Source organism: Chrysemys picta, chromosome 2 (assembly GCF_011386835.1).
Source record: "Chrysemys picta bellii isolate R12L10 chromosome 2, ASM1138683v2, whole genome shotgun sequence".
In the NCBI taxonomy this organism is placed as follows: domain Eukaryota; kingdom Metazoa; phylum Chordata; order Testudines; family Emydidae; genus Chrysemys; species Chrysemys picta.
In genome coordinates this window covers 74,122,592-74,135,404 of record NC_088792.1, presented here as the reverse complement: position 1 = coordinate 74,135,404, position 12,813 = coordinate 74,122,592, and the positions used below count along the sequence as shown (strand labels likewise).

The 12,813-nt window shown below is 42.2% G+C and overlaps 1 protein-coding gene across 5 annotated transcripts in view; it reads left to right on the top strand.

Moving 5' to 3' along the window:
• TOP2B (DNA topoisomerase II beta) overlaps positions 1-12,813 on the top strand; it is a 122,319-nt gene that overhangs the window by 42,970 nt on the left and 66,536 nt on the right. For all 5 annotated transcript variants that reach the window (XM_005297078.5, XM_065583497.1, XM_024107360.3 and 2 more), the window contains 3 exons: positions 951-1,041; positions 10,476-10,539; positions 12,097-12,242. In XM_005297078.5, coding sequence (XP_005297135.2) covers positions 951-1,041; positions 10,476-10,539; positions 12,097-12,242 — 301 coding nt within the window. The remainder of the gene's footprint in view (positions 1-950; positions 1,042-10,475; positions 10,540-12,096; positions 12,243-12,813) is intronic.

Genomic DNA, 12,813 nt, shown 5'->3' with positions numbered 1-12,813 from the left:
ACCAAGGGAATGGGAAATTAATCTGATTAAGAAAAGTTTTGTTCTGATTTACTATTCCTAGATACTTACATAGCTTTTATTCATGTAGTATCTGGTCAGTGGTGTAACTTAGAGCAGAAATTTGGCCCCCTTCTCTTTAAGGTTGATTTTGTATTTGTGATTGAATAGTACGTACACCAATATAGGAGGAGGCGGCATTTATAAGTCCCCAGTGGAACTTAGGGGCTTGTTACCAAAGCTAGGTTTATAGCTAGCTAGGAAAAGTATTATGTTTATGTGATGTAAAGACAAAAATGTTGTGCATCTGTGCAAGATTACCAGGTTCAGAGTGTGTTTGTTGGTATTTTTAGTATATCCAGCTGCTGAAATGTAACCTATCATGATTTGTTATTTATCCTGCTAAGGTAAAATTTGTACATAAAACTATTTCTGACCATGGATTTGACTATGAACCCAGGGAAAGTGAGAAGTTATTGTAAGCCACCTTTGTATCTTCTGAATTCTGGGCTGCTCTAGTGGTTGAAATGGTCCTCATTGTAAGTTAGAACAGCCTGCACTATATTTCCTACGGGCTTCCAGAGTGGCATGTAGAGGCCAGAGAGGTAGACATAATCTGTCCCCATAACTGTAATTTGAAGTAAGTGGAAAGTAAATAGCTGCAATAGCTTACCCTGTGGGGAAGTGTAGATCCACCTAACATAATATGTCAATCAAATGGTTACAAAATGCCTAAGATATAAAAATAGAAGCAATTACCACTTTTTTTCTTTTTGTTAAACTTTGAAGGGCTGACTGATTGGTTTAATGTCAAGTAACATGTGGCGAAGAGATTAAAATAAAATTTTATATTGAATTCTTGAAATGTTAAATAATCCACATTGCATCAACATGAACGTTTCATTTTGAATCCAAGACAATAAGTATTTTTATTTTATTTTGTTTATATGTAGTTAATGTGGGTTTATGATGAAGAGGTTGGAATGAATTGCAGAGAAGTTACCTTTGTCCCAGGCTTGTACAAGATCTTTGATGAAATTCTCGGTAAGTGTTTTTAATAATGATAATGTTTTTACAGCTCTGCAGCACGTTTCCTCCTGAAGGTTCTGAAAGCACTTAACATATTAAACAGATATACAAACTACACACAGAGATACTTTGATCCACTACTAAAATGAAGCAGTTTAGAAAACGAGGTGAAGCAGTTTAGGAAGAGGTACTATCTCCAGTTGAAGCTGCAGAGCAGTTTCAAGAAGGCAGAATATAAATACCCAAGTTTTACTTTTTATCGTGACACTAGAATCAGTTACTATGGATTTTTTTAAATAAGAAAAACTAGTCATGACTTCAGTTTTATATCTGATTTGAAAGAAGAAACCTCCAGCAGCCCTGCACACTTAACACCATGGTGGGAAGTTGATTTAGTCTTGACTCAGATGAAAGAGTACCATCTCCTGAATTACCAGTGCTGCCTCCTGCAGTACAAAGGTGAATCTTGGAAATTTCATATGCAAGCATTTGACTCAGCATGACCTTTCTCATCCTAAGACATTTGGCTTTATAACAGGCACAGAAGTTGCAGGCTTTGAGCCGCAGGAGGGTGTAATTTCCCAACAGGGAACTATCCCTTGACTCTGCTGAGGTATTAGTCTTAATAGGGTTAATCCTTTGGCTTGTAGGTAATTTTTAAGGTCTTGAGGTTGGCAGTGGTCCTTCCACATACCATGTGTGAATAGAAGTTAGTGGGAGTTTTGCTGTTTACTTTATTGAGGTCAGAATTTTACCCTATATCTCTAACGCTGTGCTGACATCTGTAATGAAAAGGAAAGAATACATTCTTCTTTGAGTAATGTCTCTGTGGATGCTCCACTCTAGGTGTCTTTCTGTCCTTGCACCTAAGATTGGAAATTTTTGGTTGCAGTGTCCATTTGGGCCGCACATGTGCTCTCCCTGTCTCACGCCACATTCAATTGCTATATAGCGCTGTACAGCCAGACTGCCCTCAGTTCCTTCTGAACTGCCCTTGGCTTGACATGGAGTCTTAGCAGAGCCCGTTCACAGAGATTTCTCTTGGTGTTTCCTCTTAATTCCTTTTGTTAGTATCAGTAGCTCTTTGGTTGGTTAGTGTTAATACTATCTCTCTCTTCTTCTCATTTCATTTCCTTAAAAATTATTATTTTTATTTTTCTCTTTCAATTGTAGAATAGTATATTCCCTAGTTCTTCCCATTAGGGAAGTGAACCCTAAAAAGAGTATGCCCAGCTCCCCTGGGTATAAACATTGCCTCTCCTGTCAGGAAGCCATTCCTATCAGCGACAGCCATTCCCGCTGCATTCGCTGCCTCGGAGAGACACACATGCCTCAGAAGTGCATGTTTTGCCTCAGATTAAAGGCAAGAATCTGAGTCATGAGCTGAAATTAAGACTATTAATGATGGAAAAGCTCATTCTGACCGGACTCTGACTCTGGCCCTGGCCCTGGGGATGCCCCCCACCCCTCCGACAACAGTCCTCATCAAGACTAACAGCAGCATCTGAGCAGCATTCTCCAATGACTTAAAAGAGGAACTCCTTAGATTCCTCTCAGAAAGCCTCAAAGAAATGGGCCACAAGCTCCCTGAGCAGGGAACTGGCTAAAAGAAGGAAATCCCCGGCATGGTCAATTGCTTCGGTACTAACTGTTGCATGATTAAGTACCTATGAGGCTGCCACAAGTAAAACCAAAGACCCTAAGAGGGCAGGCTCGGACAGAATGGCACCATCTGGGGAAAGGAGAGGCAAAGACAGACCCAGCTCCTCTAAAATGGCATGATGGAGTCATACAGGCAGTCAGTACCGAGTACTCTGGGACTGCAAAAAGCCACAGTACCACCTTCTGGCCATTCTGGAGAGCACAGAGTGCCTATGGTACCGACAACTATATCTGCTTCAATGGCACTGATGCTGCTGCCCTCAGTGGTACTGATGACTGTTCTGGTACCTTAGGAATTTTGCTTTCCTAAAGACTTGCTGGTCTCAGAGATGCCCGATTCACCATTATTGGGTATTGACATAACTGCGGAATGCATTACAGCCAGGTCCCTGGACTTACCATGCAGTATCGAGACAGGTTACTCTACTGTCCATGATTGCTCCAGCTCTCTCCAGTGATGATGATGATGAAGAGGAGGAGGGGGATGATTTATATTCTGTGTCAGCCCACAGTTCTCCACTGCAGCAAAAGGGTGCTACCGGAATAGAAACCTATGCTCCTCCAAGCTACCACCAGGATAGATGAGATCCACATGGTTGGTATGGACTGTGTTGGGGCCCCACCCATGTCTTTTCCACCACCTCAGTGGCCATCCTGGTACCTGTGGGCTGGATATAGGCAACAATTCTCTAGGTCCTCTAGTGTCACCCAGAGAGAGAGAGAAAGAGACAATCCCTGTCAGCTTCCATAGCCAGAACTCCTGATCCTCAAAAGGAGATCTTTGAAGAACAGGAGGAGAGACTGGACAAAGAAGCCACTTTGGTGACCAGTACATCTTCGTCTTCATCTGACGAGGTGATCATGCCTCCCCCACCACCCACATCAAATGATTTTAAGCAGTCCCAAGACTTCTTTAGATCCCACTTGAAGTTAAACAGTCACAACACAGACTGCATGACTTCCTGCAGACGTCAGCATCAGCAAAAATTGCACTCCCTATCAATGAGGCACTGCTGGACCCAGCAAAAGCTATTTGGCAAACACCGGCCGCTATACTCCCGGTGTGCAAAAGGGCAGACAAGAAATATATGCCCTCGAGCACGTGGACTTTTTGATTTCTCATCCTTCCCCAGATTCACTGGTCGTCTATACTGTTAATGAATGTGGCAGACAGTACCATGCTAAAACAACAATATGTGACTGACAAATCCCTCTACTCATTAAAAGATGCCAGGGAAATGTTATGCTCTCTGGGTATTTACACTCCTGCCCAAAAGAGAAGACCCAGTAAATACCAGATGACACAGAGATCACACTTTATTCCTCTTCACATATATTATGAGCTCCAAAGCAAGAGACAGAGGGTACAAAAAAATAGACTGTCTGCCCCACAGTCACCAACATCCCAGCCATCTACATCTAAATAACAATTTTGAGATCTTGGTCCAGGCCCTGATTCCCTCTCCCGCAGTCTTCCTCCCCCCCCCCCGTTTCATTTGCTGCAACAGCCAGAGCATCTCCATCAATTTGGCGACCACCTTACCCCTTTCCATCAATCTTAGAAGTGTATAGCCACAGACAAGTGGGTTCTAGAGGCTATCACCAAGTGATATTTAATCCACTTTACTTCCTCCCCACTCTCCCGTCCCTCTTCAGGGAACTCTCTCATGAGCATTTTTTATATGAAACTAGATTCTATAGAATCAGTTCCGAACCAACACAAAGGGAAGGGTTTCTATTCCAAATATTTCCTGATACAGAAAAAGAATGACAGTTGGAGACCCATTCTAGATCTAAGGGTGCTCAGATTTGTAAAAGTACATTTCAAGATGGTTACCTCAGCAGCAGTAATCCCATCTCTGGACCAGGGGGATTGGTTCATGGCCCTCAACCTACAAGATGCTTACTTTCATATCATGATTCATCCATCCCATAGGAGGTTTCTGAGATTCATTCTAGGGCAGGAAAATTTCCAATACAAAGTGCTCCCATTCGGCCTATCATTGGCACCCAAGGTCTTCTCCAAAGTCCTCTCTGTTGCGATGGCACACCTTCGCAAACAAGGAATCATGATATTTCCATATTTAGATAATTACCTGCTCAAAGCACTTTGATGATGCATTGGCAACCACACAAGAGACCATGGACCTATTTTTACAGCTGGGACTTCACCTAAATACTCAAAAATCCACTTTGACCATAGTACAGCAACTGGAGTTCATAGGAGCCTACCTAGATGCAGTGGAGGCCAAAGCTTTCCTCCCATTGCATATACACCTCTACCTCGATATAACGCTGTCCTCGGGAGCCAAAACATCTTACCACGTTATAGGTGAAATATATAGGTGATATACCGCGTTATATCGAACTTGCTTTGATCCACTGGAGTGCACAGCCTCACGTCCCCCCCCGGAGCGCTGCTTTACCGCGTTATAGCCGAATTCATGTTATATCGGGTCGCGTTATATCATGGTAGAGGTGTATTTAACATCTTGCCAGCTTAATCTTGACAGCTCAAGCCAATCTTCAGATCTCGGCCAGAAGCTGCCTCCAACTACTGGGGCACGTGGCGGTAGGGTGACCAAATGTCCCGATTTTATAGGGACAGTCCCGATTTTTGGTCTTTTTCTTATACAGGCTCCTATTACCCCCCCACCCCGTCCCGATTTTTCACACTTGCTGTCTGGTCACCCTACGTGGCGGTGAGCACCTTTGTTGTACAACATGTGAGACTCCACATGCATTGCCTTCAAGGATGGCTCAGAACGATATATGTTTTGAGAAGACCCAATCTAAACAAACATCTGTGAGTGCCCTTGACAGTCAAAAACTCTTGACTGGTGGGCAGATCCTCACAACGTGTGTGTGTGTGGGTTCACTTCATCCAACCACCCATCATTAATTTTAACGACAGATGCATTCCTATTGGGATGGGGAGTCTACTTGGACACCAACACAGTTTAGGGCAAATGGTCCTTTTGTTGGAATCCATAATACCTATCAACCTACTAGAGCTCAGAGCAGTCAGAAATGCCTGCTCTCACTACCTATCAATACTCAAAGACAAGTATGTAAGGATTATGATAGACAACATTGCATGTATGCTCTACATAAACCGCCGAGGAGTGGCAAAATCACCTTCCCTGCGTGCCAAGGCAGTGACGCTTTGGAATTGGTGCGTTTGTCACCAGATCAGCATCTCAGCAATTTACTTCCCGGGCATTCAGAACACTACAGCAGATATGCACAGCAGAAAATTCTCCCAAGATCACAAATGGGAAATAGACACTACAATCTTTCACAGCATATTCACACATTGGGGAACTCCAAATATAGACCTCTTCACCACAGTCAAGAAGAAGAAATGCCCTCAATTCTGCTCCAGAGCAGGGGTCATCGTTCTCTCAAAGATGCTTTTCTCCTCAAATAGATTTCCTCCAATTCTGCTAATATCCAAAGCAATATACAAAATAAAGAAAGAAAAGGACAGAGTTATTTTTATAGCTCCAACATGGCCAGGACGGACATGATTTTCATACATTCTTCAGCTGGTGGTCTGCCCACCAATCATTCTCCACTCTGTTCCACATCATCTCTCTAAATATGCGGGCCAGATCCATCACCCAAATCTGAAAGTTCTCCACCTGAAAGTATGGCTCCTTGATGGTTCCAGAATGTGGTAAGGAACAGTTCTGAGGAGGCAAATGAAATTCTGTTACATAGCAGAAAAACAACTTGTCACACATACATTCAGAAATGGAAAAGATTCCAAATCTGGTGTGACACAAGACAGGTTATCACTACATGCTCTCCTTTACCAATTGTGCTAGACTACATTCTAGAATTGAAGAAATCAGGGCTATCTCTATGCTGGGTGAAAGTACACCTCACAGTCATCAGTGGCGTCCATCGAAAGATAGATGGTCATTTGGTATTTGCTCATCTTATAACAAAAAGATTTCTTAAAGGCATGAGTAACCTCTACTCTCCAATCAGAGATCCTGCACCACTGTGGGACCTTAATCTTGTCATAAACTGTCTTACAAGATCTCCCTTTGAGCCCATGGCCACTTGCTCACTTCTGCCTCTCTCTACAAAAACCGCATTCCTGGTAGCCATCATGTCTGCTCGGCGAGTGGGAGAGATAGGGGTCCTAATGGCATACCCCTCCTTTACGATTTTTTTTCAAGGACAGGGTCACATTATGGCTGAATCCCAAGTTCCTACCAAAAATACCTTCAGCCTTCCACATGAATCAACTTATCCACCTTCCATCATTCTTTCCCACACCTCACCAGGATAAAAGGGAGGCAACACTGCACACACTCGACATCAGGAGGCATTTGCTTTTTATCTGGAAAGGATCAAGCCATTCAGAAAATCTACGAGACTATTCCCTTCCAACACAGACAGATATAAGGAATCCCCCAGTATCTAAACAAAGGGCTTGCCTACACTATCGCTTAAAAGTTATGTTGCTTAGGGGTGTAAAGAAGCCACACACCCCTGAGCGATGCAAGCTACATTGACTTAAAGCAGTGTCCACACTCTCTTTGAGGTGGAGTAATTATGCCAACGGGAGAGTGCTCTCCCATCGGCATAGCGTGTCTTCACCACACACACTGCAGCAGCACAGCTGCATTGGTGCAAAGACTGTGTAGATGGGTATCCGAATGCATTAACTATTGCTATCACAAGCATGACTACAACCCACATTCGGGGCTCGAACACATTTTATAAGACCTCCAGTTCCATAGCCTTTCTCAATAACATTCCAATCACAGAAATTTACAGACCAGTTACCTGGGCATCTGCTCACCCATTTGCCAAACATTATGCAGTCACTTGTGACTCAACATCAGATGCGTTATTTGGTTTCAACTGTATTATCATTAGTAATGGACTCAACTCCAAAGTCCCATCCTTATAGCAGGGGCACTGCTATATAGTCACTTTAGAGTGGAGCACCCATAAGGACACTATTCAAAGAAGAAGAGGTTACTTGCCTTGTGCTTTAACTGCAGTTCTTTGAGATGTGTCCCTCTAGGGGTGCTCCACTACCTGCCTTCCTCCCCTCTGCTTTGGAGTTGTTGTATGTGAGCTCTGTGGTAGAGAAGGAACTGAGGGTGGTTTGACCGCACAGCACTATATTGCGATCAAACACAGTGTGAGATGAGGAGAGCTCATGTACAGCCCAAACTGACACTGCTACCAAAAATCTCTGATCTTTGTGCAGGGACACAAAGACATCTAGAGTGGAGCAACCATATGGACACACATCTCAAAGAACCGCAGTTACTGAGCAAGGTGAGTAACCTCTTCTTTTGGCTAAATGGAGAGATTTTACTTTGAAATTTATAAATTTCTTATAAACAGTGAGTGGTATTGTCATGGGGCAGGACTCACCGGTGCGGCGCCTCCTGCTGGTCGTCCAGGGAATTAGCGTTTCCAACCTCCGGAGCACCCTCTGCAGACCAGTGTCCCGCTTGCTGCTGGGCCCGAGTCCCTCCTGGACCCCAGTGCCCCTTTCAGGCCGGGGTGCTGCCCCCTGGCAGTACCCCCACAGATCTGGGTCTCCCCTCCCCAGGGAACCCCCACCCTCTATCCCCACCTCGCCTCAGACTATGGCAACTGCCAGTCTTGGTCTAGCCCCCGTTCACTGGGGCAGACTGCAGTGTAAATGCCACTCATCACCGGCAAGGGGGGTTTTGGACCTGCTGCCTCTGCCTATCCTTGGGCTGCCCCCTGCAACTCCAGTACCTTCTTTGGCCTTTAACAAGGCCTGTAGCCTGGGGGGTTTCTAGGCTGGAGCTCCCCAGCTCCTCTGGCCTTCCCCTGGCCCTGCTCCAGTCTTGGTACCCTCTCAGCTTCCAGGTAGCCAGGCCCTTACCTCTCTACTGCTAGACAGAGACTCCTTCTCTGGCTTCTGGCCCCAGCCCTCTTATAAGGGCCAGCTGGTTCCTCATTAAACCAGCCTCGGCCTGATTGGGGTGTGGCCCCCAGCTGAGGCTGCTTTCCCCAATCAGCCCCACCTTTCCTTCCCTGCCACAGCCCTCTCCCAGGGCTGTTTTAAGCCTTTTAAGGCAGTAGTGGGTGACCACCCCACTACAGGTATGAAAATGAGTACCTTGCATCACTTTTTCTGTGCTCCCGTTGCTGACTCAGCGATATAATTTACAAGCTTTAAAAGGTAGCCATTTCCAGCCTACCTCTTTCAAAAGGAAGGTGCCCAACAGGGGTTCATGAGAGGAGAAGTTAGCACCATAGAATTTGTCACCTCTCTGCAGATTGCCATCTTGTGCTTCATAGACAATTGTTTGAGAACTACTGGCCTATATAAAAGCGTCATAAAATTACGATTGTTGTAATTGTGCATTCTTTTTAATGAAACTTCCTGCTTAATGGTCTTTAACAAGAGCTTTTGAAATGTGTCTGATTTCATATTGCACTGGGATATACTGTATTCTCTTTCCATCCATTAAAATGTGTTTTATTTTTCTTAGAGTTTATCTTTTTGTCCTTGGGGTGTTTATTTTAATCCATATTTTGTCTGATGAGGCATATTCTGAAAATTACGGTAATACATTTTCATGTTTGATGACAACCTTAAAATTTCTGAGCTCAATTGCTTATAGTTCACACAAATTCAAATGTCGTTTAATTAATTTTCTGATCAAATTTTAACTTCTTTATAATCTGGCTTTTATAGCTATTCTGAGTTAACACTGTTTGGAATTAATCATTCAAGCTCTTTAAAAAAGATTTCCCTTTAACTTCAGCACAAGTTCCAGTTATGGTAACTTGCAGGATTGGACTCACAATGGGGAATGGGTATATGAGCATACTTTGAAAGAGAAACTAATTTGATGATGTATGCTATGTGTTCTTTTTTAGTTAATATTTTTAGTTATTTTAACTTCCGTTAAGAAAATTCAGAACATAATAAACTGAATTTCCTCCCTACAACCCTCAATTGTATTCAACTGCTTGGTCCAATAAAAGACAATACTTCCCCCACCGTGTCTCTCTACTAGGAAAACAGTAATTTTAATATAATAGATGTAATTAATTATCTACCCCAAACACCATTGAATGAGGGTTAGTCTAGAACCAAAATTAACATGCTGGTGTGAAGGGCTGCTTTGTGCTGTAGTCACCTAGAATACTAATTAATTGTAAATTTAACTCCTTACACTGTTTGAGTTGGGACCATCTTTTTGATATGTGTTTGTACAATGCCTAACACAGTGGGGCCTTGATACCGGATAAGGCGCTACTGTAATACAAATAATAACAATATTAGCAATCTGTTAGAGCTGATGAATTTTTAATTTGTGTTTATCTTTAGAAATATTCTTCTCTAAGTGATTATTTAGGGATTTGGGGCCAGGGAGAAATAGGTAATAATGATTGAAAGTATAATACAACTCCATAGCATTGCAAAAGGGAAATAATGAGGGTTGAGGTGAACAATATGTTAGAATCAATTATGAAAATGGGCTTATAAAGTATTCTTTTGTGATTACCTCTAACATAGCCTAGTTGTTTGAAATAGAAAAATTAATCCCAGAAAGTCTGACTGAAGGAATCAAATTGTTTCCTTCAGATTGTTGTAGATACCTAGTTATTTTTCCTGATTTCAGTAAGAAAGTAAAGAAAATGTCACAAGGGGAGTTTCTCAAACATTTTCTGTACATTGTAACTTGTAATGGAGTGTGTATATAATTAGCATTGTACATCAAGTAACTGTTGTTATTGCCCCTAAAAAGTGTGAATTTGTTTCGTAGTAAATGCCGCTGACAATAAACAGAGGGACAAGAATATGACCTGTATTAAAATTTCCATTGATCCGTAAGTACAAGAACTTTCTAGCTGCCCTTCTCTGTCTGGGAAATTGGACTTGAACTTTTTATAACAGATTATATTCAATGAAATTTACCATTTTCTTATATTGTACTGAAAGTATATACTCTAGTTTATATTTGAAGGAGAAATTGTTCTCAGAATGTGAAGATCACCATTTTAAATGTAAAGTAACTTGCTTATCTAAACCGCCCTTTAATAAATTTTGTATACAAAGCTGATAAAACCTGAAATAATCTAAACATTCAAAGTTGAGGCAAGTTTGACAGTGTACAGCTTTATTAGCCCATCCATTAGATCACAAATGGAGTTTGAATGCTGAACCTTGAGCTCTGCAGCACAGACTTCTACCTCTTGAGCTACTGGACTATTTTAGCTGGCAACAGCATACGGCTATTTTATGTGAACCATTTACTAGGCAAGGATGCATAACACACTGAACCAGTGGGTTGCATATACACCTCTACCCCGATATAAAGCTGTCCTCGGGAGCCAAAAAATCTTACCACGTTATAGGTGAAACCGCATTATATCGAACTTGCTTTGATCTGCCAGAGTGCGCAGCCCCACCCCCCCGGAGCACTGCTTTACCGCATTATATCCGACTTCGTGTTATATTGGGTCGCGTTCTATCGGAGTAGTATATGTGTAGCACCATTTTATAAACAGCATAGCTAAGGATAAGAATGTGGCAGGTTCTTTCTGAGAGGTATCGTAGCTATGTGGATGGGATTTGGGATTGTCATATTAGAGATCTGGATTCTGTTCCCATTTTATCTGAACTCTCAATAGGCATTAACAGGCATTAACTTAATAATAAGAATTGTGAAGGGCATAGAATTATTAACACCAGTCAGTAGGACAAGTGAGTCAGAAACTCCCCGTCTTCTGGTTTCCAGTGCATTGCACACTCTCATTGGACAAAGAATTTTTCACAGAGAATGGGAGAAAAATGAAGATGATTATCAATTTTGGCTATCTCCCATCCAGCGTTTGAACTACATGAAATGCTGAAGTAAGAAACCAAGGCAATGGGTGTATGTGCAGTCATATAGAATGTTGAGGGATTTTTGGCATGCTGCCAAAAAGGAACTAGTAGCCAAATTGTAGATGGGAAATGGTGATTTTTCAGCAGGTTATAACTGGGTCAGATCTCAGTGGATTTTCATGAGGCCAACAAAAGCCACCTCCCTGACCTCAGGACTATCACGTGGCCAGATTTCAAAGACTTGCTTTACACCAGGGAGACATTAGAGTTCTCCGAGAAAAAAAGTCACAAGAATTATTTTTATAAAGGAAAGTTTTTAAACAAATTTAATAATAATAGATGTTCTTCATATACTAGCATTTTAAACAGATTTCTTGATAAATAAAATTGACAAAAAGATGCCAGTAAACACAATAAAAATGGTTTTAAATTGCTAGAGTACAGCCATTGGTAGTATATTCTTGATTTATATTAATTAAATCTATGTAAAAACTTCTGTAGGAGTGTTTTGGTACTGATAAATTATTTGAATGGATGTGACTATTTGTATTTTTCAGTGAATCAAACATTATTAGTATTTGGAATAATGGGAAAGGAATTCCAGTTGTGGAACACAAAGTAGAAAAAGTGTATGTTCCTGCTTTAATCTTTGGACAGCTGTTAACATCTAGCAACTATGACGATGATGAGAAAAAAGTTACAGGCAAGACTCTTATTAATATGCTTTGTTTTTGGCTGGTTAAACAGTTAATTCTTTTCTGAGTTTTCTTTTCTTGAGTCATGGTGGGAGATGACTTTGTGTACTTCCTAGTCATTATTTGACAGTTTTTCCGTATTTCTATAAAATTATCTGAAAACAAACTTGTTTGCATGGTTTTTTTTATTTTTTATTTTTTTTACACAAATACTGTTTAGAGCGGGGATCAGCAACCTTTGGCCCGCGGCCCACCAGAGTAAGCACCCTGGCGGGCCGGGCCGGTTTGTTTACCTGCCGCGTCTACAGGTTCAGCAGATCGCGGCTCCCACTGGCCGCAGTTTGCCATCCCAGGCCAATGGGGGCTGCGGGAAGCGGCGCGGGCCGAGGGATGCTTGCCGAGGGTGCTTATCCTGGGGGGCACATACCGAAGGTTGCCGATCCCTGGTTTAGAGAGAACTGTATTCTTGCAGGTAACTAACAACACCCATTTATATGTAGCTGTCCCCTTAGCATTGCCTGACAAGGAAAATCCCAATTCTTAGACTATTTAAATATTATATATTCTCTTTTGAATAAT